This window comes from Coturnix japonica, chromosome 1 (genome assembly GCF_054131305.1).
Source record: "Coturnix japonica strain WE chromosome 1, WE-NBRP24, whole genome shotgun sequence".
NCBI lineage: Eukaryota > Metazoa > Chordata > Aves > Galliformes > Phasianidae > Coturnix > Coturnix japonica.
Window position 1 is genome coordinate 111,819,009 of NC_140663.1, and position 27,295 is coordinate 111,846,303.

At 37.8% G+C, this 27,295-nt stretch overlaps 1 protein-coding gene across 1 annotated transcript; it reads right to left on the bottom strand.

Moving 5' to 3' along the window:
* Positions 1-916: 916 nt before the first annotated feature.
* Positions 917-25,317, bottom strand: BMX (BMX non-receptor tyrosine kinase). Its single transcript, XM_085531724.1, has 18 exons — positions 25,175-25,317; positions 24,078-24,182; positions 21,931-22,012; positions 20,721-20,840; positions 18,933-18,994; positions 14,205-14,383; positions 12,188-12,250; positions 11,087-11,146; positions 10,136-10,190; positions 8,985-9,064; positions 8,322-8,449; positions 7,810-7,884; positions 7,121-7,292; positions 5,990-6,206; positions 4,310-4,374; positions 3,347-3,465; positions 1,811-1,968; positions 917-1,115 (listed from the first exon to the last, which is right to left on the bottom strand). Exons 1-18 carry the CDS (start codon positions 25,310-25,312, stop codon positions 1,041-1,043), a joined length of 1,953 nt encoding a protein of 650 aa, XP_085387850.1. The 5' UTR covers positions 25,313-25,317; the 3' UTR covers positions 917-1,040.
* Between the last annotated feature and the right edge of the window lie 1,978 nt (positions 25,318-27,295).

Consider the following 27,295-nt stretch of genomic DNA (forward strand, 5'->3'; position numbering starts at 1 on the left):
AGAAGTTTTTCAGAAATTACTTTATTTCACAACTGCTTCATTTTTTTGCATGTATTAGATGGGCATTGTACTAACTTTAGATTCTGTTACAGTGATGAAACTTCAGATGTATTTGGTATATCCAGATGGAGTGAAGTTGCCTTTAATTAGCATAGTGCTATGCATTTTGAAAGTTGGGTGTTCTTATTTAACAGTTCAGTATTAATATCAGTAGAGAATGTTCTGCTGCTCAGTAGTAAAATATCTAGCTAAGCAATTATAGTGTTTTAAGGTTTTATTTTTTCAATTTTTCACTCTTAAAGTTTTATACAGACCTGCAAAATTTACCATTTATTATTGCAGTGACTACATGAAAAATGAAAAGAAAAATTTAAGTATGGAAAGAAGCAGTAACTCCCTAAGGAACTTCCTGTATGTAGTAGAGTTGCAAATACCTTAGGTAGGCAGCTTAGAATAAATTCAAAATCAGACATACACCCCAAGGGCCAAAATTAAAACCAATACTACTAGTAAAAAAATGGATGTAATATTTTACCAATAGTGATTTCTAAGTAATTGAAAGTGAAATAACTACCTATGTTGTTGTTACTTGCAGCAGTTCTGCATTTGACCTCAGGCATCAGCTTCAGGGAATTACAAAAGAAAGATGCATTCACATGAGTTGTGATAAACAGAAAGCCTACCTAGCATTTATTTCCTTGTTTACATTTCCAGATAAGGTTAAACAGTGATGATGGCTTGGAAACATGGAAGAAGTGTATATAGTTGCCATATATCTCAGTGCCTGAGGAGTCCTTTGAGACAAGGTGGACAGAATGAATTACATTCTTCCACAGCATCCTTCTAGATCCTGTCACCTGCAGAGTATCATAAAAGCTTTCCCCATATATTTCTTGCTCAAATCCCTAATTAAATTAGAAGAAGACTAATATATAGTATAACAGAGGTGGCTAATGTCAGGAAGAGTTCAGATTTCACTCTCTCACAGAAGGCAGGTGATATGGAACAAGTACACACAGTCATCTGTATGTGAATCTTCTTCAAGGCCTGCTGTCTTCTCTCAGAACCTCAAAAAATGATAAGAGCTGATGAAAGGCAGGACGCTTTTCTGGCAGCTGGATGAGGCAAAGATAATGGAGAAAGTTATTTAGTTTTAAATGCATGCAGAAATTTGGAGAGACAACAGTGCTTAAGGGACAAAAAAATTAAAGTTATTTTTTATGTTTTTCTTTTGTTGTGATAATTTATTCTTCTTTCTTTGAGTTAACATTCTTCTCAAATTTCTGCCAATAATATTTTAAAAGACTGTCTTCACTGTTATTTCATGGTATCACCAACAATATGCCAAAGGGATCTTTGCTGGGGGTGAGGAGCAAGTCATGGTCCACAAACAACAGATTAAAATTGAGCAGAAGAGAAACTAGAGTTGAAAAGAATCAAATCAAAGAATCATCTCAGGATAACATCAGCATGATCAGCATTTGACTCTTGGAAGACTCACAGATGGGATAGCACTCTCAATCTGTTCTAAGGGTGTGGTTTTTTTTCATTCAACTTTAGCTATCTAAAAAGATAGAGGTCACCTCTAAATTAATTAAATCACTTATATGTGAATAGAAATAACACAAATTCTGTGGTGGCTAAAACAGATGGGGAAAATGTTCGTGGGGAGGTACAACTAGTCATCCTGTAATGATAGGAATTTAACTGAGAATTCAAATTTTAAGCCAATAAATTAGTGAGAAGAATCTTACCCTGTGTATTACACTGCCATTGAAATGCATTTTAATGTGCATGCAGATACACATACCTCATGCCAGCAGTTGTACATTATCTGGTAGGTGATATCTGAAACCAGTTGCGGTCTATAAAGTCTGTATCCTTGAGAAACTTTCTCAATCACCTGCATGTTATCGTACAGCTCATAGGGCTGCTTTCCCAAAGTGAACACCTCCCACATTAAGATACCTGCAGAAGTATCCGTAGCAATGGGAAGCAAGAAACAGAAGATAAGAAATGAAAACCAAGAAATGTAAGAGAATCCTTCTTTCCCAAAACAGGATGCACATGTAACACATAACTGATCAGACTCCATGGAGAGTAATGTCCAGAAATACAACCATCCTCTTATGTGTGTATATGTACACAGGCAGATAGTGTTAGAGAAGGAAAATGACAGTTACAGTTATGCATATTTTTATAGAATAAAACATAATGAAATTTTTAATGATTTTTGAAGTGAGTGAGACATAAACTTTTTTGGTATCAGAAAGATTCCCAAATGCTTTGTGGTCTCTACTACATGTACATATGAATATGTGCTTCCACTGCATCAGTGGAGAGTAGTAAAATGAGCAAAGACCCTCTGAATGAACATAGTGTTTTCCATTGAAGTTAATGCTGATATTGAAATTAATGACAATAATGCCTGGAGTCAGGATTTCATCCATAAGAACAAAAAGAATTTTTTTCACCAGCCAATCCACTTTTTGATTTAATTGCATATATTATAAAAACCTTGTAAAGGTCACAATTGAGCTGTTTATGCACCAGTCACATTAACAATATTGGATAAAGTTAAAGATACCAGCTAAAGTTAAAGATAAAAAAGAAACATCCCATTTTGGAAGCACTTCCATCTGCTCTATTCAATCTCAAGGACAATGTGTTGCCAAACTTCCATCAAATCAGCAGCTGCTAACATCATCTTACCGCATGAGCAAATCCATGTAAGTGAATTTAAGTCTGCTGACAAATGGCTCCCCTTTCCTTTCTGCTTTTTTTTTGGACTTTTAGAAAGACTGAACAGACTCTGGGGATTTTTAAATCATAGCTTGAAAACCACTGAAGTGGAAGCTCAAATGTTTGAAATTCCTGCATAGAAAGTTCTTTCATAGAGCATTTCAGTGCAAATACATTTTGTTGTTTTTTTCCCCAAGATGCAGTGACCCAGATCCTCTGGAACAGCTGGCCCATGCACAGCATCCATTCTGGCCTCTTGGACTAATAGAACAGCTCTTTGATTTGGGCAGCTAAGGTTTATGTTCTACAGTCAAAGCCACTGTTGATCTCCAGTGTCCACGTTTCCCTTTAGTGTGGCGTATAAAACACACTTAAAGCACGTGGGGAGTGGTCAAGGTTTTGTATTCCTAGAAGAAAAAACCTTGGGCTAAAAACTCAAAAAAATCCTATTTTGATTCATAAAAACATTAAATGAGAGCATAAGCTGTAATTGCTTTTTTACATTATTTCAGCATGTGTCTAGTATTTTCATATACTAAGATAAGGAAATTCAAACATGATAACATATACTCATATGTATTTATATGCAAAATTCCATACATACCAAAGGCCCATACATCTGACTTGCTGCTAAATTTGGTGAAATGAAAAACTTCTGGTGCTGACCACTTCACTGGAAACTTGGTTCCTAGAGAACTTACATACAGATCATCCAGGACAAACCTAAAATGGAAGAAATGAACTTGGTTGTGGCTAGTTAAAGGAAAATTCTGGCCAGGAAAATCCCAGGTGGAATCCCAAACCTCCAAAGCAGATGCTGCAGAGACATTAGCTGTAATCAATAGTTCAGATAATTGTTATCAACATATTAGAGAAATAATCATAGAATCATAGAACCACAGAATGGCTTGGGTTGGAAGGAACATCAAAGATCATCTAGATCCAACCCCTCTGCTGGGGGGTGGGGGAGGCGTTGTGCTGTGCTTCCTGTTGCAAAGTCACCTTGTGTTTACCTTGTGTTTTTCAAGCTTGAACTTTCTGAGCTGCAGTATGTGGCCAGTGCCCATGGTTATAACACCTGACACTGATGGGATTTACTTTGTTTCATCAGCTTTGCATCTGCAAGCAGCCATAGTCAGCTTTTAGGTATCTCTTATCCACCTCATCATCACCAGACTAAGCAGTGTTTGTCCCCTCAGCCTCTCCTTAGAGGACATGATTCTGCTCATCCTCTCCCACTTCCTTCTACTGAGGCTGCTGATGCATGTGTTTAGCCCATGGATCAAGTGCATATCTTCTAGAAAATGCAAACTAAGATTTCCTTAACAAATGTGAGTAGCGAAATCTCAGCTGTGTCTAGCCTTTAAGCACTGAGTTTTTGAGACAGAAAAATGTCTTTATTGAACTCCATAATAGTTTAGGGACTAGTTTATGGATAGGAGACACAAAAAGCTGTAACACACTGTGGCTTAACTTTACTAATTGCATGTTCTTAGCTAATCACTACCAGTGAACTATAGATACACTAACACCGTAGCTCCACAAGGCTACCAGTTCTTTTACTTACCTTGTCATCCCGAAGTTAGACAGCTTCACAGTAAGATTGCTGTCAACCAAACAGTTCCTAGCAGCCTTTGGTAGAAAAATGAGAAAATGGATGAGTAGAAGAAGACTGAAGTGGAGGAAATAATGTCACATTGTAATTTCTATCCACTAACATTTCAAAGAGTAATGAAATTCTTTGAATAAAGCAGCTAAGTAGGAAATTGTAAGGGATTAGTAAGTAGCTCTCTCATTTTGCTTTTGACTACTGATTAAAAAACATTATTTATCATTACCTCAGCTTTACAAATAAGGATGCTGAGAGATGAGTAAATAGAGGTGAGGAACCCACATTCACCTGGACAGACAGCAACAGATCTAGAAACTAAACCCAGTCTTTCAAAGTGCATCCTTTTTTGTAGTCTCTGAATTTACCAAGGCATCAAAAGCAAGAAGGAAAATGTTGATTTGACTATCCACAATGCAGTATAAGCAGAGTGGAACAATGAAAATTTATATAAACAGCCTGACTTATGGAAGTTTCAGTAAGCATAGAGTTCTACAAATGATCACCAGAGAACACTTATCTAGAGTTGTATTTTCTGTCTCTGCATGCTCATTAATTTTTGTGACACACTTTGAATCTACATCTTGAAATCAAGCTCATGTTTAATCTCTGTCTTCCTGTGGTGTACATGGTGTATGCCTGTTTTCAGAGATTGATTTTGTATTTACTACTTGAACATGCTACCCACGTTGTGTCATTCCTTATTTCTGAAGGACAGTGTAAAAATTAGTGATGTGTGGATTGAACAACTTTGTTTGCAAATAGAAACAAATGTTTGAAAGTGTCATCAAGACAGCATTTACAATAGTACTTGAGGAGATGAGATCCCTATTGGAAAATTAAGCAGATCTATAACATAAACTATTATCAAATATTCCAATATATTACTGTCTGGAGTTAGAAGTCAAAATACTGCTACTGGCTCTGAAATTTGGGTTTATTCACATTTAACAGAACCAAAAGTAACTGCTTATTTCCCTCTTATGCTACCATTTTTTATAAATATATTTTGTATAAAATTTGGTCCAGGACCTTGAAATGGCTGATCCTCACATTGAGAGCAACTTGAAATACTTTCTTGAAAACAGTAACTTATAAATGCATTTTAAAGAGAAGGCAACTGCAGACTTTCAAGTTCTTTTCCTGCTTGCAAACTCCCATTTATCCTAATAACATCCATACTTCATAAAAGACAAAAAGCTCCCAATTAGATAATTTAGAGATTTATCCCTAAAAACAGTGCCCCACATCTTTAATGCTGCACCTCTTTCTCCTGGAGGACTAGACCATGAGTTCAGATTGAACTTTTTGCTTTACTGACGCTACAGTTTTGCTTCAAAGTGCTGCATAAATCCCTTAACCTAGAGCCCAGACATGCAGGCAGCACAGTATGTAGTGCTGGGGACCTACTAGTCCAGCTCTGAAGCAGAGGTTAGCTTGTGGGCAGTGCTGTTTACATGTGGCTTTAAAGCTCCTAGCCCAGAGGTGCCTTGTACTGAGCCAAAGAGCCTCTGCTCTGCAGTCATTACACTTTTCAGGTGAGTGCCAAGTGAGACAATGCAGCCAGATGTGCTCCCAAACTATGGGACAGAACTGCCTCTGCCTTTCCTCTTTCACTTCTCCTGTGGGATAGCTTACCAAATCCCTATGTATGAGCTGACAGCTCTCCAGAAAAGCCATAGCATCACAAACATCATAGCAGATTTCCAGAAGCTGAAGGGGCTGTAATTCCTTCCCATGAATATGTAGGTAGCTGAGCAAACTGCCATTTGGCATATATTCCATCACTAGATAGATGGGATACAATTTTGAGCATACTCCATACAGTCTAACAAGTTTGGGATGATTAAGTTTCCTGAAATAAATACAAATAAAATAGTAAGAGAAAGAATATATATAATTGACCATTCAGTAAATTTATTTCTTCAAATATTAATGCAGCATTCTCTGAGAAATTCTTGAGAATGAACACAGTCTTATCTTAGACTTTAAAGTATTCCTTTTCAAAAGAAACTGAGACTCCTGCTCATTACTGTGAACCTCAGTACTGATGGTAACTAAAAGGAGTATTGATGACGTATCAACACCATAGTCAAAATCTCAAATAGGATTTAGTGGAGAAAATGTACAGCCCTATTGGTGTGACAAAATGGAACCGAGTGGGCAGGGTGGTCCGTATACTTATAAGTTTTTCACTAAAACCATGCTGCAAAATTTTCAGATTCAGAACAATGATTGTATCAACTAGTTGACAGGGAGGGAGGTAGTGCATGAGTTATCTCATTCAGGACACTAGATAACTGAAATGTTCTTGAATTCATGTGCTTAATATCATTTCATGGAATTTCACTGGACATTCTAATACTATTCCTCTTTGGATTCAGAGACTAATACTTCAAATCACCTCTTTATATTGTTGATATTTTACAGTCATTCACTGCATTCCTACCTGCAGGATGGCAAGAACAGCCTTAAAATCATTTCTGCATATGTGCTAAGGACAGTAGTTTTAAGTGACCTGTGTGGAACCTCTAATGTTTTGGAAGAGATGTTAGCTGCAACTTTTTGTAGGTGATCCCACCAGTTCGTGTGAAATTATTTTGGTAATACTCCAAATGTTCTACGTGGCTACCTATTTAGCCTGTGTCTAATGTACTTAACATTATTTAAGGCTATTTTTAAGAGGAGATTCTTTTTCCGGTGTCTGCTTTGCATTACTGATTAATGTTTGGAGAAATCATTGTTTCCAAATACGTAAGCAAGGCTTACATCATGGTCTGAGCTTCTTCTATGAATTCATGTTCTGACATTACTCCCTCTTTAATCATCTTTACAGCCACATCATATTGTCCCTTCCACTTTCCCAGATGCACTGCTCCAAACTGACCATTTCCCAGCTCTCTCAATGGGACAATTTCTTCTCGCTTCAGCTCCCAGATTCCTAGCAGGACAGAGAAATTTCCTTAAGCAAAAAAATAAAAATAAAATGCAAGCAAATAAAAAGAAATAAACAAATGTCAGGTGTACTGCTGCTGTTTTCTCTGAAGGGCTACAAAATCATGGTGCACTGATGTAACATACTCATCTCTCAGTTTTGTGTTTGATGGACTTCCTACTAGTATTGTTTGCTAATGCTTAGGTCTAAGCCTTATAAGTTTTGCATCAAACGATAAATATTCCTATAGGGGATTGAAAAACAAGTATGATTGTGCCAGTTAATATTGCAGAGGAGGAAAAAAATGGGAAACTCACCTGATCTTTCATGTTCAATATAACATTTCACACAGAGTGTCTTAAAAAGATATAAAATAAATGTGATGTAGGCAAACTAAAATGGCCACAAAACAATAAGTTCAAAGATTCTGCTACTTTTCACAAGTCTGAAAGAAGTAAGTCATAATTTTCTTGTCTTGTTTTTATTGGTTGCCAAGACTGATGCTATAAAATTATTTTCCTACCATTTCCCAATGAAGCTGTCGCTGGGACCTTATTTATTTGCGTAGATACCACATGCCGGAGCCTTGGCACCATACCTACAAACAAAACCCATTCAATATCTCAATATATAAATAACTCCACTGAATCAAATAATATACAGGAAATTAATACACAATCACAAACACACATACCATATTCTAATCATCCAGGTAAATACAACAGTCCTTAGCAGCTTCATCACGCCACAAGACTAAGCACTTCAGGGCATTCTAAACATTTTTTTAAACAAAATTTTCTGCATAATACCTCCTGCAGAGGTATTGCAAGAAGAGCCAGTAAAGTTTTAGAAAGCACTGTATAGCAAAGCAAAGCAACTATTTCAATTGTGAATACAGTATCTCAGGTCCCACCCAAATTCTCCTCATTGCCTCAAAATTTAGAATATTCAGCATTGGAAGTTGTTTGTGTTATCTCTGAGGAGCACAGAAGACTAAGCCACAGCCAATCAAGTTGAAAGAACACAAAGGGTTACCTGCTGAGTTGTGCTGGTGGTAGTGTATCAGTTTGGGAATTGATTCAAAACACTGATTTTCAGTGAGGTAATACTTATTCTCAGGGGTTTTGTGCACATGGTAATGTTTGACTGTTCCTTTTTTACTTCTGAAAAACACAATGTAGTATTGTGTATGTTAGAGCCTTGCAAAGTGCCTTCCAGCCCTCACAATGGCTCTACATCTAATTCTGAACACCTATGAATAAGAGGACCACAGTTAGAATTAGTTCTACTCTGCCCCAGAAGTCAACATTTTCACCTCTTCTTCCACTTTCCAGTTTCTACCAAATGCTTCCCTTCCCTTCCCTTCCCTTCCCTTCCCTTCCCTTCCCTTCCCTTCCCTTCCCTTCCCTTCCCTTCCCTTCCCTTCCCTTCCCTTCCCTTCCCTTCCCTTCCCTTCCCTTCCCTTCCCTTCCCTTCCCTTCCCTTCCCTTCCCTTCCCTTCCCTTCCCTTCCCTTCCCTTCCCTTCCCTTCCCTTCCCTTCCCTTTCCTTCAAGAGCCAGTTCAAATAACCAATATGACCTGAAATTGTTTGTGGTTCACCTTCAGCACAACTCAGAGATTTTGTTGGAGACAGCTCACACCCAGTATAATTTCCATTGCATTCTCATCGAAAGGATACCCATTTTTTGAATACTCACTCATGAAATTTGCTGAGTACAGACACAGTATAAATTCCTGCTTGGCTAGATTTCCTCACCACAAAAGCACCTTCTTTCCCCTAAATAAAAGAGAAGAGAAAGAAGGGATAGAAGAAAAGAAAAGAAAAGAAAAGAAAAGAAAAGAAAAGAAAAGAAAAGAAAAGAAAAGAAAAGAAAAGAAAAGAAAAGAAAAGAAAAGAAAAGAAAAGAAAAGAAAAGAAAAGAAAAGAAAAGAAAAGAAAAGAAAAGAAAAGAAAAGAAAAGAAAAGAAAAGAAAAGAAAAGAAAAGGAAAGAAAAGAAAAGGAAAAAGAACAAGTTACCAGAGTCTATGAGGTTGGGATTCACCTCACTGAACTTTAGACTTCTACACTGGAATGTCCATAGATAAGAAAAGATGTGACTCATCTGATGCCTTTTAAGAAGTACTTTAAGACAAGACAAACTATGCCTCAGAAATATTTATTTCTCCCCATAAAAAGGAGGTTCATAACTGGTTGTGGTACCCCAGTGTAGATGTTTAGAATTAGGTGAGTTGTACTCCATCCCAGCCTTGAATCAAACAGTGTGCCATTTTGGTTTGACACAGGCACAGATTTACTGCAGGGTAGACAGAGGGTAGTTAAAGTTTCTCCTCCCTTGTATCCCTTCCAGAGGCAGTCTGTGACCAGACACTGCTCCATACATTCCATGTGAAGAAGTTCTTTCTCTGCTATACTTAGTAGCTTCGTATAATTCATTAGGCCAATCTCAGTTTTTCTTGCCAAAGTATTTCTGAATGGTAGAATAGCTAGAAAGATTTTCACTGTGTATTAATATATTTGGAATATTTATTTATTTATTGGTGATATTCCAGTCCTAGCTTTCACTACCCACTTTTACTTCTGTTAACAGCTTACCACACTAGGTTAGATATTCCGTTTTTTAGAGTTCAATTTTGGGGTGTACAATCTGTTAATCTGTGCAAGAGCAACAATGCCTCCAGATATTTTTGGAGATCTATTTATCAATACTAATGGAGTACAAGAGCTTCTAGCAATGTGTTATGCAACAGCTATTTGAAGAGCATCAGCATCCTCTAGCTACACAGTACAGCAAAGACCAAAACTTTTTGTTGGCTGCTCATATCCAAGCAATAAGGGATATGTAGTACCTTCTGATAGAGCAGCTGCTCAGACTGGGCGCGGGAGATACCAGCAGCGTACCAACTGTAAGAGAAGTATTAGGCTCATTACGGACAGGTTAATTTCTGAGCAAGGCACAGCAACCTCATGAAAAGTTCCATACACTGTAAAAAATGCTTTTAAAAGCTAGAGTTGGGACTTGTCCTGCATGTGTAATTTTAGGCCATGATAAGAGAAAAACCACTAGTTAATCTGGTTCCAATGGACTTCTATAACCTTTAGATATCTGGGCCCATGCTGTGACTCTGGCTTTTTACAGTAAACCCTTACAGGCAGATCCTGCAGTCCTAAAGTTCTATCAGGAGCTCTACCAGAAGTAGCTTGTTTGTTCTGGATCAGGACATGTCCATTTCCCCAACAGCTGTGAGCTGCATAATTTCTCCTTTGATCTTCTGTTTTTCACAGTATTTGAGCAAAGTGAGAGGTCCCCCATGGTGGAAACAAGACAAACATGTTACATCAGATCATTCTGGGGAGCTCACGTAAAGCCTTTTTAACAAAAGTTCATTTTATGAAGGATCCTTTTATTAGTGTAGGAGACTGATTTGTCCAAACACTTGTCTTTCTCCTGTCTAAAACCAAATTCATTCCTACTGGTGGAAGCCCGTGACCAGTGATGCTACTGATGACCTCAAAGCTGATGGCACAGAGAGGTGGTGGATGTCCTGTCCCTGGAGACATCCGAGGTCAGGATGGACATGGCACTGAGCACCCTAATCTGGCTGTAGGTTTCCCTGTTCATTGCAGGGGAGTTGGACTAGGTGACCTGTAATGATTCTACAATTTTATATATCTAATTGTTATTATGAATTTAACATAAGTATATGGAATGTCATTGTTCCCTGTATGGGTAGAGTGGAAATACAACTTCCACCTGAAGAATCTCTCAGTTATCATGAAGATATATCCTACATACTCACTCATGCTGAGCCATACTCTGTTCTTCTGCTGATGTGTTCTCACTGACACTTGAGTTTTCCCTACAAAGACAAAACAATACACTGAAATGATGAAAAACTAGTCATGAAAATTGTTTTCCTCAGGTTAAATGCCACACTGCATATATTTTTGAGTAACTGTTTCTATTGTGCCACGTTCTAAGGTGAATATTCAAAAAATTGAGACATATTTACTTCTCTAGATTTTTTTCTGACTTGCTAAACACTTAGGCAACCTTTTCCTGCCACTATACAATGTGTTGGAAAGATAAATATGCTCTGTACATGCTGTAGCAAGTAATGAAACTACACGTCTTTACTGAATTTATGAAGAGATTGCATCTACCACTTCAGAATTTACATGGAAGACTTCCTGAACTGTACAACGCTAAACTTCCCAAATAAATATTTTTAGCATGACAGGCAATAGAAAGAATTCTAAAACAAATTATTGTGCAAAAATAACAATGATTGCACTTTATGCTGCCTTTTACAGAATGTTAAAAGAATGGTGGCTTTTTTGTTGTTGTTATTGTTGTTTTGTTTGTTTTGTTTCGTTGTTGTTTTTAAAGTAAACATCTAGATCCTATCTAGTATGGTTTACTATAAGAAAATCTGTGAAGCTTCTTTAAGGTTTTCATTCAAACACTGACACACACTTAGTGCTTACAGTGTCATAGCATCTTGCCATAAAGAAAATTCATGACTGACTTACAATAAAGTTGGACTCATGTTGCTTTGTACTGGAATGCTCCCATACAAACAAATGCATGAGCATGCTAGCAAGGCTGACATTTTAAAACTGAATTCAGAGTACAAAGACTGAAATCCCAGCATATTGAAGACAGTGGCAAAACCCTACTGCTTTAAATGAAAACAGGTGATGGGGGAAGAACTGATGTTCTTTGCATTAATGTATGAGTCAAGACGACAAACTGCATTTGATTCTACACCTTGTAGTAAATTATATGCTTAGTATTCAGAAGGTTATTTAAGAAAAAAAATATTCAAAAAAATTTGCGCAATCTTTTCTAGAGTGGTGAGGAGAGCATTTAAGCAGTGGATGGGTGCATAGTGATTCACCTCGGCTCATCATCATTCAGGAATAACTTTCTCAAGTAAGTGCTTGGTACAAAACCTTCATTCCTGCAAAATAAACATTTCACAGTTCAGCTATCGTATATGACTTCATCTTAAAACTGGTCACTTAAAGTAGGAAAAGGGATTAATCAAATATACACTTGTTATAATGCCACAAACAGAAATGCTCATGGTTAAAACATTCCTGCTTTTTTTACATGACATGGAGAAAATGCAGAGGTAATTTGTTTTAGAAGACTATATTTCAATGAATTATGCTTTTCACTGTTCACTGAAATGGTTTATTTCTCGGCGATTGGCATCATCATAAGGGAGACTGGAATATCTGTTCAACAATATCATTACATACCATCTTCATTGCTGTGAAAAAGGATGCCAGTGACAAACAGGCGCCAGCAGAGTATCCAAGGTCAGACACAGAAAGTCAGCAGGTAGGCTCAGCACTCTTTCCCACACAGTGCCAGATGTAGTTGAGAAGCTAAGCTAAGTCAGTATGGGCAGCTGAGCTAGCATATGAAAGAGCTGGCAGCATGGCACGTTGGACTAAGAGGACCCATAGTCATCTACAGTGGTAAGAGAGTGGGTTGTAGGCTGTGCCCACCAGAAAAATAAAAAGGGGGAGTAAGGTGTATATTTGCATAGGAATGGAGACAGAAAGGAGGGGTTTCTTCACCACAGATCTCAGTGGAGCAAGAAGAAATCCAAGAATGCATGAAATCTGAAACAGGTAACTACCATCTGTTTGTTCCTACTACATTCAAAACTCCAAGATCTTTGAAGTTTCCAAACAGAACTTTAAGATTTTGCTGTTCTATATATGGAGTTTGGCCTTGCAGAATTGATGCTGCAAAAGCCTCAGTTTTACTATAAATGCCCCCTATTCTCTTGATTTCTTTTTGCTCCTTCATTCACCTCAGAACCCTCTGCTCAGGTTCCATCAGCAGAGCTGCCTGTATCATAAGCATTTGCATAGCCATCAAATTTCCAGTGATGACATTTAGCAGCAAATCTCAGCTTACTGATTTATTATTGTCTTTGAATTGCTGGGGTTGTGTGCTGCTTTCTTAACACAAACAGCACGCCAATCTTGTCAACTATAAAATACAGACACTTTAACTTAAGGTTGATTTATTTGTTTGCTTACTTGCAGATGTGAACTTAATCAGAGAGTTATGAGTGGATCAACTAATTCCATTCTGCTCCAAACCAGTCTGGATGTTCCTTTGCTTAAAAATTCTTCCCTTCCACATTTCTGTCATGTATGTAAAATCAAATTCAAAGAGCATCCATCATGAGACAGACAAGAAATAGTATCTCTTCCAGGCAGCTCCTGTTTGTTGTGTTGCCTTTGTCTCCAGCATACTCTGAAAGATGTTTCTTATTTAATGACTTGGGAAGCAATTTTCTTTTCTGCCCCAGCTGGATATTAATGAAAAATGTTGTATTTAAAGCAGTCAGAGGGGATTCTTGCAGTTGTGAACCTCAAAGAGAATAATTTAATGATTCTATTCTGTGCTGGATGGAACTGTTTCATCAGTTCTCACTGGTCTCCCATGCTGCCACTGATATTGCAATAGTGACAGTGTTGGTCTAAAGATGAGTTTTACATACATGAGAGGCAAAGTCTGTGAGGAGAGATGTTATCTTATTCACTGAAACTAAATTGTTGGAATAAATGTCCAGCTTCAGAGTGCACACGACCTTCTTCAGGCACATGTCAGAATTAAAGCCACTGGATACTACAGGCAGTGACTGCACACAGGCAGTGACTGTACTAAATCTCACCCAGTCTGGAAGCCAAGGAGGATAATGAAAATGGAGTTGTACAAAACACAATGAGGCTTCTGTAAAAAGGTTTAAAAGCTACTAACAGTTCCAAGCTAACACTAGCTCTATAGATCCTGTAAGGTACCAGGACTGCCTGCAACGCTGTGCACATGGGTGAGACACGTAGAAGATCATGATCATGGAAAAGAAGTATGGTGCAATGTGTACTTACCCTTCCAAATCTCTTACTTTCCACCAGGCAAAATCTTCCTCTTGCAATACATGGTATTTATTGCTTTTGACAAGACGGATAGCTGAATTTCCTAAGGGTTCATAGTCGCATTGGGCCACAGCCATATTTAGAATTCCCTTGTTTGATGATGCAACCTGAGGCAGGCTTCTACGTCTCAGCTTTTGAAGACAGAAGAAGTAAAATAATAGAGAGATACAGCACAGAATACAGTAAGAAAAGATAAGCAACATACACAATCACAGGTATCTTCAAAATGAATGACACTGTTAAACAAATTAGTCAAAGCTAATAAGATAGATAGACACAGGCAAGTACCTTTTTTTTCTCATTCATGTAGGACATTCCAGAAACTGATGTCCATATTTGTGAGACAGTTAAAAACAGAGCCAAAATCTATCACCCATGGAGTGCAGGCTGACACAGCTGTCAACAGGAAGTTCTCATTAACAGGATGACATAATAGACTACACTCCTACCAAAAGCCTAACATCATCTGAAGCTGACAGCATTTATTGGGCAATTGCAATACATGTGCATTAGACACCATGTGAGCAAACAATTTTACTATAACTAAGTGCATTTACATCCTTTTGTATCAGAAAATTCCAACATAGCATCACAGTACTATAACTTACATATATATATTTTAGTGACTGTTGATCAATATTAATAATTACCATAAAGCATAAGATACATTAATCAGTCATTTCTACTAATCCCTGAAAGAAAAAGCTATACAATTCTAAATTGTCCCCTCATTATCTTTTATTGACCATCTTGTATGTTTCTTTGCTAAGCTTCTTAGATATAAGGAACCCCACTTCTTGGTGACAAACCTTCTCTATGCAGATTTAAACAAGTATAGGTATATAGGATTCCTCTTTGACCCACATCTTCAGGTGAAATGTGCCTTCCTACAGAAGTCTGTTTCTACCTATCACTGCTATTTGTTTAGGAGGTCTATAGAAATAACTTGGATGAGAAGCCTGACTTTAAAGTTAGTTTGCATGACTCTAACTATAGGCAAAAAGGCATCTTAGACTTAGGCATTGAAATGCATTTAGAAATTAGAGAAATGTCATAACTGAGAAAATCGAGGCATTCCAATTCTGTAAGAACAGGGAAAACTACACGTGGAACACTGTCAGCTAAAGATGGGGGGAAATAACAAAGACTCAGAATAAGAGGCTCCAAGTGCCAACTATTTATCTCATGCAATAATTTTATATTGAAAAGCACCATAATGCAATATCAATATCAAAATGCAGGTAAGAATGTCAAGTGTTCTGAAGCAGGCTGTGATTCCTTTAAGCCAAATCTTAGCAACCACGGCACTGTGTGCTTGTTTGCTTCATCTTTATTGATATTTCTTTACTTAATTTAAGCAAAGAGAAACCAAGAATCCAATTGATTGACTCCATGGAGCCCAAAGATATGCAGGATTTTTCTAGTAAACACACCGAGTCTCAAACTGATCTGACTGAGGTCCCATGGTGATGCTCGTCTGTCTAGAACAGAATCCTCATTTGCCTAGACTTAGACCTGTGATTCATCAAGCATTACTGCTTCAGCACAGGAAAACTAGTTCCAGTTGGCCATGTCTGACTACTGTGAAGGGGAGCTTTTAGCTTGAAGGCCTTTGTTAAAATTAGGCCTTAGGATGTCTGCTTGTTTTGTGGATAATGACAGAAATAGAGTGGCCATCAGAAAGATGGAGAAAACTATAATACATTTTCATAAAAGCATCTAGTAATTTTAGAGCGAGTAAATATTTAGTAAATGTATTTATGGGCTGATTTGAACCTCTGAGATCTGGCTTTGGTAATTTTTTGAGATTAAACTGTTCTTTCTTAATTCCCTGTTTTGCTTATGGAATCATCAGGTGTCATGCTTTGAGGGAGCTTTCATCTTTTTGTGAAACAGAAGAAAGTGCAAAGTGTTGGCCAAAGTAAATGGCAGAAATAATTATGATCAAATAAAGGAGTTCTGTTTTGTCCAACCAGACAGGGGAAAGATCCAGCCAAAGATGAGCACACCAGATTTGCATCTCTGGGTTTTACTGCTGGATTTGTACTTGTCTTTTGCAACATTTCTGGATGGACTTCTGCACAGCCTGGTACAGATTAATGTTTTGGTTTGTGTCCTTACATAATGTTTTCCATATCCAGCACTGGTTGAAAGCCCTAAAGCTTATGCTTTTCTAATAGTATTTGAATACACCTTGTTACTTCCTTTATGCTAGCAAAGATATTATTGTGATTTCCACATTGATGACTTTGTCAGCACCATCTAGAGATAGCTTTAGGGGACAAGCTGAGATTTAAGTGTGATGGGCAAATGTGGAATGCCCACTATCTGCTAAACCATGTTCCCACAGTACAACTGGAGGTATGTGCTGCTGCATCTACTCTTCCAAAAAAACTGTCCAAAAAATTAGCATGAGGAGATGTGTGTGCACTCAGTGGACTTCTACCTGACCTAGAAAAAGTATTTGACATTGCAAGGACATTGCCTGTCAGACACCAGCAGAGATGAAAGTGTTTCTAAGACAGGTAGATCCTGCTTATCAAAGCACAGAGGAAATGCCTACTGGTCCCTCTGAAGGTATGGTTGTCACTTGTGTTCTCTGTAATAGCACTACCCTTTAGGAATCAGCTCTTCTGTGGCAACAGTGCAGTGTTCAACTGATGGAAGGGACAGAGACATCAAAGGTGTAAGCTGTAAAGAGAAGAACTGGTGCCTCTGGTCAATTGAGGAAGGAGAAAAGAAACTAGACTTGCAGGGACTGGAGAGGCAAGGGATATGAAATGGGAGGTAGATGGAAGGAAGATTGGCAGTCCAGTTGTATCTTTGATGACCAGTTTGAGTAGGTGAAATGACAAAGTAGAATGTGCTGAAAGCTTATAGAAGTAGCTCTGAATCTAAATATAGACTGCTGACAGCTCATCGTCATGAAAACTCAGTATTAGCCTTCTAAATCCAATCTGTATGATACAGCTTGGGGAAATGAAATCAAGTTCTTCTAACCAGATGTGGTACTTATTATATTTACTGCAACTGTTTTAGAAGTATCGACCTTAATACTGTCACGTTCCTGCATTTTAAACTTCCCTTCAAAAATAACACCTTTGAGATCAAGCAGATAATGAAAATAAATCATAAAAGCCTAGCAGAAGCCAGCATGTTCAGCAGAACATTTGCATGACTGATGATCTCTCCAGATAGACAAAGCATCTCTTGATGGAAGCCAGGCAAAGCAGACCGCAGAATTCAAAACAAGTTATGCTGCTGCATGTTCACAATGCCATTATTTCAAATATTATTAACAGAAAAAAATACCAAAAGCTTCTTTGATCATAACCTGTTTTCAAGGCTTTATTATTATTTTTGGAGCTCCATTTTATAGCTCATGGTTTTGTCTTGTTTCTCAACACTATGCAGTTCTTAAAGTCCTAGTTGTTATGCCAATTGTATACATAAGAATTCAAGCTTTCCTTCTTCTTTTTTTCCCTTTGTTTTTTAAAATTTCTTTCTGATCAGCAAAGAGAAGCAAGGAAATGGGCACAGAGTGCATCCAAAAGATACAAACCACAAACCAGAAGACAAGTGAAAAGAAGGCAGGAGACACAATGTTTAAAAAAGACTCATGATTTTAAACCCAATCTTTCGGATGAGGTTGGACTGGTGATCTGAGAATATGCAGACCATTCTGCTAGCCCTTTTTAAAATAGATGAAGATCAAACAATATTTTTCTCTTCTATTTCCTTGCCATTTTTACCTTCACCTCACAAAACTTAGTAACTTGGCTGAGCAGTGAAATTAAGGTCAAAGGTAGTAGGATAGCCCCTACATTTGTATTACAGGAGAAACATAAGATACTCAGAAAATAATACCTCCTATTTATTGTCATGGAAACTGCAACAGATAAAAAGAGCACAATAACGCTATTTGATAGAGATACTTCTGTGCCATTTTGTCAGTCTGCCCCTCTGCTGCCATCTATCACAGAATATTGGCAAGAAGGTTCAACCTCTACTGCCATAGCACCAACAACTGCCTCTAATCTCGTGAGTCAACATAATAAAACAGGAAGCTTTATTTTCAGAACACCATAAATAGAAGAGAAAATAAACATAGAAACAGATCTTCCAGTCTGTTTTATTCCTATTCCTTTCAGCCTTTTCCTTTTTCATCAAGCTTGTTAAGTGAACTGGTAGTGGCTGAGGATTTCAGCACACTGAAGAAGGAGTTCTGTTCCTCCTCCCGACATGCTGCTGGACAGCAAATTGCAGTGCCTTGATCAACAACTGCTTGCATTGGTTTACAGTGATAGGATAAGGGGGAATGGTTTTAAACTGAGACAGGGGAGGTTTAGGTTAGATATTATGAGGAAGTTTTTCACTCAGACAGTGGTGACTGTAACAGGTTGCCCAGAGAGGTTATGAAGGCATTCAAGGCTGGGCTGGATGTGGCTCTGGGCAACCTGGTCTGTTGGTTGGCAATCCTGCCCATGGCAGTGGGGTTGAAACTAGGTAATCACTGTGGTTCTTTTCAACCCAGGCCATTCTATGATTCTATGATGACCATATATTAGAGACTGAGGCCAACTTCCAGTGACAGCCTGCAATTCTCTCACCTTATAGCACCCTCTATCATCAGTATATAAAGTATTTCTCTACAGTCTGATACTCAGAACTTTGACCTACCAGTGTTTGAGGGACTGGAGGCAGTGGTTTCACAGACCAGGTTGAACAACACAGAGTCACATCTGAAAGACAGGGATTAAAAAACATGCTGTGAATTTCAGCAAGAATTTAAATCTTGATGCTTTCTCATTTGCAGAACTATATAGTGGCAGCAACACTGACATTTCTTTTCCCTGTGATATAGAACTGCTTTAATTCAGTATTTTCCAACTTCCTCTTAATTCATCTCAGTATCTTTTAAAAAGTTCATAAACCGCTGTTCTCATCTATGCCAAGTGTCTGAAGTAGGCACTTGTAGTCTATGAAATAGTCATTAAGAATCCTGCTTTTCACTACCCAGAAGCCAGAAGACACAGTCTGTCTGGAGTTTCCTGTGCACAGGCAGTCTCTCCCTGTGCTCTGCATGTCTCCACTAACAACCTCAGGAACTCATTCAGGAACAAACATAAAGTAGACACAGCACAATATCTTGCACGCATTATTATCTCTGGCAGAAATGAAGCATTCAATGTATCAAAATACTCCTTGTAATTCTTCTCTTGGATAAGTCATCCATGGCTGACAGTGAGGTATTTCCTTGTTCTTACAACTGACTGGGGGTTTCATGGCCCTGTTGGCTCATGTAACAAATGCTTTGGAAGCTATATGAAGCTATTCAAATTACTGCTACAAAACAGCTGACAACTCTTTACATTAGTCAGTGTTCCTTAAACTGTACTAAGAGCAGATAAGACTATGTCTTTAATTCCAATTTTCAAAAGCAAATGCTTCTATGTTACTGGGAGTGTCACAGACACAAATCAGGTTCCAAACTACACACACGTACAGTTTCAAATTCATCTTTTAATTTTGGGTACTTGATGTCACAATCAAATTTTGATCATGACTGAAATTAGTAAATCTATGAGTGCTCTACATTCCAAATAATCCAGCTTAAAAAAGCTGAAACCTAAATATTCATAATTCACAGTTCTGTTTTCTGAACACGAGTTGAATTTCCCATTAAGCATGCATACAAACATGATGGAATTCCCTTTTGACAATATGAAATCTGGGAGGGTACTATTTTATAGATTTTCCTCTCTCAGTCCTCATAGATAAAATATAGAAAAACTCAATAATCACAACTATTTCTATAAAAATACTTTAGGAAAGAATATTAAAAGAAAAAATATCTATGTTTTGCAAGTTGAATCACATTGTTTCTACATGTCTGATCATGGGAACCTCATCAACTGAGGAGCTGAGCATAAAGCTACAATTATTTTGAGATCTTAAGCATAAAGAAGAAAATACTTCAATTTAGATTATTTTGGGGTAAAAATGTCACAGTCTTCTTTGATAAACACAACAGATATCATTTAAGTATTCACAGTGTCATAGAATTTTTGGAGTTGGAAGGCAATCCAGTCCAACTCCCTTGCAATGAACAGGAATACCTACAGCTTGGTAAGGGTGCTCAGAGCCCTGTCCAGACTTACCTTGAATGGATCCAGGGACCTCTTTGAGCAAACTGTTCCAGAGCTTCACCACACTTACTGTAAAAAACTTCTTCCTTATATCCAGTCTAAATCTCTGCTCTGCTCTTCTAGTTTGAAACCATTTCCCCTTGTCCTATCACAACAGACTCTGCTGAAGAGTCTGACCACTTCTTTCTTGTAGCTCCTTTTAGAAAGAAGGGGATGGGACAGATTCTTTAGCAGGGTCAGTATTAGTTCTCCCATTTGGATTTGGCATATAGTGAAAAGCATCTGAGACTAGGTAAATAGAAACAAAAAAAGACATTACATTTCTCCCAAGTCGTACATCCAGGAGCCGCTTTACAAGTCTGATTGCAACAGAGAAACCTCCCATTGGTGAAGAATCTTTTATGGTATTTGCTTAGTAAATTGGTATTTTCTTTAATTTCTGGAAAACATAAAAGAAAAAAAAAACAAGAAAGAAAACATGAAAATCTGCAACAGTGAAATCTTCATTTTGTTTAATAGAAGCAGCTGCACTCAACTGTGGGACCTCAGTGCTTACTGACTCTTAGCTCTAGACACACATCCTCACATTTCATTCTCCATACTGTTTTGTCCTCTATGATATATTTCTACCTCTTCTTTTGACATTTGGGTGTCAAGAAAGACAGTGAAGTTCCATGAAATAATCAATAGACGAAGTAGGATCCAACAGCTGTGGATCTTACAAAGATCCAAATCATGTATCTTACAAAGATCTCACAATCAATAATAAAAATAATGCAACATTTTTATATCAAAATATACTGAATATTTTCATAGAACTATCTATTTTAAGAAAACAACAATCTGTGAAACTCAGTATCAGATACTCAATACCTGAAACAGCAAATCCAATCTGTTTATCTGCTAAAATATATCTAACATTTAAGCATGCCAAAGGGAAATGCTAACAAAGAAACATTTAGTTTATAATCCAAGCATTGCTTTACTCTACAGAACTAGCCCTGGTGCAATTTTTGTGCTAGTGGTATATTAGTTCTGCAAGTCATAACAGCATTTTTTGCTTCAGAAGACAGCTAAAAGAAATGTAGGATGAGCTGAGTGAGACTTTAAAAACTGATTGCTTCTGGACAGGGTTCCAAATATCTTGAGCTGACCCATTTTTAACCCTAAATTTTTTGAACATGTAATAGAGGACAGAAAGTATCAGACACCTTTGGTGACCAGTACTTTAAGACACTTATTGAAAGGCATAATCATTGCAAACATATCACTCACACAATCTTACTCTTCACAAATTTTATTTCAAAAGATTTTACTTTGGTATATCAAAACCCTATTAACTTTCATTGGTTGGAACATATGATGAAAACATACTTGAAAATACCAGTGCATTTCAACTACCCAGATTTCAAGTAAGACTTGAACAGGTGAGAATGAGTTGCATAAAATAATAGAGCAGAGTACTTTCCTATCTCCCCTGAAGTTATTTGGTTATTTGCATACTCTGGCACACAAAGGGCAAGTGTTACCTCTATGCAAAGCTGCGAGCCACTTGTTCCGTCTCTCTTCATCAGGTGCATAGACATAGAGCAGGCCATCTTTGTACACAATCTGGAAGAGGTTGCCAGCATGGTGAGAATGTGAGACCCAAAATCTTTCTGCCAAAACTTGGCAACCAAAATTAGGCTTTGAAGATTCTCTGATATCGAACTTCTACAACTTACTAATGTTTCTTGGAGGTTGTATATGGTACTGTCATCACATAAGCCTTGCGTATACCACCTTAACCACTGTGGATCATATCCAAAAGAACCACTGAAGACAAAAGGGGCAGCATAGAATATTTATAGATAGACCTGTCTTCTATATACAAAAGACCTTACAATTCACAAAGAAACTCATTTTTCCACTTCAGTTTTTCCAGACTCCTCTTCCAGCTTCTGGCTGCTGTTAGACAGGCCAGTGCCTGTCACCAAGTACTCAGAAACAAATACTGAGGCAGAATAAAAGCTTGGGGCAGTTTTGGATCAGGGAATTCTGATCTAAAGGTGATGCATTCATACTCTGTTGCCTTGGATATGTTAGTTCAGCTGTCTTTGAAAGCAAGTAACTAGTATCTACAACTTCCCACAGCAAGTAACCCAATAAATTAGCTATACAATATGAACAATCAGCTTATTTTTCTTGTGTTCAACATACTTTCTGCCAGCTTCATTTCATTCCTACCTAATAATTAATAGCATCTGCTTTGCTGTTTGGGTGATACTTAGTATAGGTTGTGTGTGTGTGAGTGTGTGTGTTAAGTCCAGGGCTTCCTTTCCCTTGTGTACATTGCTTTTCAGTCATCTGCAATGCATTTCAAGTATTGCTTTATTGCTTTGTTTGTACACTGAAGAGCACTTGTCATTAAATGTGTACTCTGTCTCGTAAACATACCAGGCTGATCAATCCATTTTCTGGCTCTTTAGTTAAATGGTGGAGCTCTGTGAGCTTTTCTCTTTAAGGCATGTTATCCAATCCACTAGACACTTTGAAGCCTCCCCTCTGACCTCCCATCAGTTTGCAACATCTTTCTTAAATTAGAGCCACCAGAACTAGACTCAGTATTCTCCTGCAGTTCACAGTACTGTCAAAACAGAGGCAGTACAGCCTGCTTGCTTTTATTCAATGTGTGCCTCTGTCAATGTCTAAAGATGCCATTAGCTCCTTTGCCCACAGCATCACACTGGAACTGGTGAAAATCAGCTATCAGAATCCTAACCCCCTTTTCAGAGATCCAGTTTCCCACAATGGAGACCCCATCCTGTGACTGCAGTGTGTATTCTTCCCACTTCTCTGAGTTGTGAATTCCTGAGATAAACACAATAATTCAAGACAAGTGCACCATTCCCTGCCATAAAAGTGGTGAGACAGAAGGGAAAGGAAGAAAGGAATGACGGTTAGGAGCAAGTAGGAAGTGAAAACCTGAGCATTTCTCAAGAGGATGCCTTTGGCCATGGCAATTTTTGCAGAGTCATTGATTAACACACTATCAAGCAGCCTGCTGCTGGTGGCTGTGCTGCTCCAGGTGGTACTCCAAGGGGAACTACGGCCTGTCTGTGCTCAGAAAACTGATACAGATGAAGGCTCTGGGGAGAACATGCTGGGGAAAGAGATAAAAAGCAACAAATCTGAAGTTACGGTTTCCTTATTTAATTCCTGAACAGTGCTTTGTGCAGCTATATTTTCTGGTACATGCACAAAGCATAGCTTTGAATTTACAGACTGAGGCCTAAGAATAGTAATCAGGCAGTCTTGGGTCAAAACCTCAACTTGACACTGGGCAAAAAGATGGGAGAGGCAATAGTGAGAGTTAAAATGAGATTTTTTAAGTCCCTAATTATGCCTTAAAAATTTCATAACCACATAAGTGTATTGATCTATGTATTAAATCAAATATGATAGAAATTTGAACAAAAGAGAAAAAATTCTAGACCCAAATTTTATCCCAACCAAGTAAAAACATTTTAACAAGGTCACGACCTGAGTAATAAGGACAGATTTTCTATTTTTAGGGAGTATGTATGGCAACCAGCCATAGCAGGTATTGGCAACTGGGGCAGGAGTGATCAGTGAAATCCTAGGATGATTTGAACATTTCACATGAAACGAACATGAAACAAATTTCATGACAAACCTGAAAAGGATATTGTCTTGCAGGAGGTGTTGATTCCTCAACATTCACCATCTCAACACATCGGATTTTCTCAATCTCGATAGACCCCTTCTTCCTTCCTCTTTTCTAAGAGAAAATAAAGCAGATTGTAACCTAATGTTAACTCAGTATGGAGCATTCTAGATTTACTGTTCTGTGTAATTTCATGTCTCCAGCTTCCATAGCTTCAAGGTTGTTAAATTTTAATAGTAACAAAAAACAATTTTGGTGCCCCAACCACATTTATATACCAATCAAAATTGCTTTTAAAGTCAATTACAAATTACAGGACACAGCCCTACATCTGAGAAAACATCTGCTGCAGTTGTAAGAGTACAGCTGAAGAAGGGAATTGAAAGGAGAAAGAAGAAGGAGGAATTAAGTGGAAGACACTTGAACTGCAAACCAGAAGCCTAGCTGTGGCATCTGTATTTTTTGCTAAGGTGCAGGAGCATATTCTCAGTGGGTTTCCATGCAGGATCCTAATGAAACATAACTCACCAGAGGGACACAAAAAGAGAGAAAACTTTGAAATAAGTTGCCAGGGTAATATATTTGCATTCCCAACAGGAGACTTTCTGAGTGAAATCTACCCTCATGTGATGCACAGTCAGTCTCTAGAAATCGATAGCTTAACCATCTGCTTTATACGAATGAGGGATAAGATTGGGAACTAATTATGCCTCACACAAGTAATTTCTGAAGCCACTTATTTACATCACTTCAGAGGGAGGCCTGAATGAGGAAAACATCCCTATTCATCCCTATTCAAGACAATATGTAAACATATGCCACAGTTAATTACTTGCTTAAGTTTTGTTGTCTTGCAAAGGATGCAAACAGATGCTCAATGGCAAACATAGCTCTAAGTTGTTCTGAATAGAGACGCTCTTAAGCATGCAGCCAAGTGATTTCTTGAACTGAAAAAAGAATTTGTAACCCTCTAATTTTCCAGTTTTACTCAAAACAGAGTACACCTGCTTTTCTAATGCATCGCTTCTAATCAAGTTTTGCACTAGAAGAATCAGGTGATGGTTGGAATATCTTTGAATAGTTTACTTAAGAAAATGAGTTTTTACCTCTTTGCTGTATTCGTAATAAGAAAGGCTGTTTTTTGTCAGAACAAACAACCTTTTCTTGTAATTAGCTGGTGACATTTTTCTCTTCTGTTGTGACTTCTTTAAAAGAACTTCTTCTAGAATGATCTTTTTCTCCATTTTATTTCCCTAAAAGAACATTGTAGGAATTTTTATTATCACTATTGATAAATATGACAGCACCAACTGTAGAAGAAGTAATAAAGAATATATTGAGTCATTGTCTTCTATATGTGTTTTGAAATCTATAGTAATACATGGTTACAATGCATGTATTTAACACTGCATAAACAAATGAGTTTGATTAACTTATTCTTCAGGGGAAAGAATCGCATTATAGGAAAATGAAGATAAATATATACTGTATTTCTAAATAAGGCACTTCTGTTACTTCACTGTCTGAGCATCTCTTCTTCTAAAGCCATGCACACTATCTGGCAAAGAGCACAGTCTATGCACAAATGTATTACATCTGCAGCATATTATGGAAGTCATTACAGCAGCAAAGAGAACAACAACAACAAAGAAAGCCCTTCTATGTACAGACTAGAAAAACAGACCTAGTGCTGACAAGTTTGTTCCCTGAGCTGGAAATTTTCCATTTCTTTCTTTCAACTGTAACAAATGCACATTTATGGAATGGTGAAAGGTAGAAAAGATCAGTAAGTAAAAATCTTCTTGCACCACATGTAAGTACATGCATAAATGTGTTTTTCTTAACCTTGATTATCATAAAGTAGCAAATACCAGGAAGGATGCAACCTTTCTATAAACTTAGTATGGTTTCAGGTTATCTTACCGAAGTATAAAGACCAAATATCCTTTGCCAAGTGTGCTCTGGAGCTCCAAAGAAAAGTGTTCTACTAGGCTGTGCACTTTATGTGCACCCTTGTTCACCACAGAGAACACAGCAGAAAGAGAATATTTGCATGATGCTTATCATACCCACATGATGTATCCACTGAAACCTAACTGAGCCCAGAAATCAGCAATTATCTACTAGGAACAGTCTGAAGAGGAAAAGTGGAGCTTTATGAGACATGCCTTCACACCTCTGGCTGCCTTCTGTGCGGGTGGACAGAATGCCTACAAACACCTACTATCAATTCCCTTTTGGATAGGCAATGCATATTAGTCCTCCTGGTGGGTCAGAATAAGATCAATTTGACATGTGACATCAGAAGGAGTGACAAGGCTGGGGTAGATTAAAATTGCATTGGAGAAGAGAATGAATTTTCCCCCTCACTTTAGGTATTTTTGCTGTGTTCAGGGGAGGTATTTGCTCTGACTGTAGAAGTCACTAGTGACAAGCTTCATACTAGTTCAGACAGAGTAGCTTAGGGAAGCTGTCTTTGCAATGAAAATATTAGGTTGGTTAGAAGGCATAAAAACCTTGTCATTTCTACAGTAAGAACTACTTTTCTTAACTTCATGCCATCTCATTTCCTTATACTGGGAAAGCATCTAATCTTGAGCTCCAACCCACTGCAGTTCATGGAGCTCACGAAGATATTTTAGGCCAGAAAAAAATAGGTGAGTTAGATGGAATTTTAGATCATTTATTTAAAAGCAGTATGCAATATGTGCAAGTCACTTCCTTACCAGAGTGCCTTGGCTGTACTTAAAAAAATATATATATATTTCCAGCTTCTGACTTTTCATTACAATCTGAGGTAGGAAACAATTTTAAACTCTAAAAGAAAGTCTTGACAGCTAAACGACTTCCTGTCTGTATCCACTGCGCGATGCCCCTCTCTTACTACTTGTGGAAGAGAAATCACAATAACTGAAACTGTGCCAAATAAAACATTCAATATATTTTTAAACAAGATTATTGCTGCAGGAATAAAACATGTTGCTCTGCCTTTTCCCTGCCCAAGCTGCCCCTCCTCTGTGAGAAGACTCTTGTGCTGAGCTACAACTTGCTTGCACCGAGCACTCTGTCATGCTTAAGGGGGAATGCTTTTGGGAAGAAAGACTACAGAGTGGTCTGTGCTCTGTGCAAGTGTCTGCCTGTTGAGAGAACTGTGAAGTGTGGTGTCCTCCCTCTTTCATGGACGGAGCTCATTTCTTTCAACTGTGAAATCTCACATCTCTGGAAGA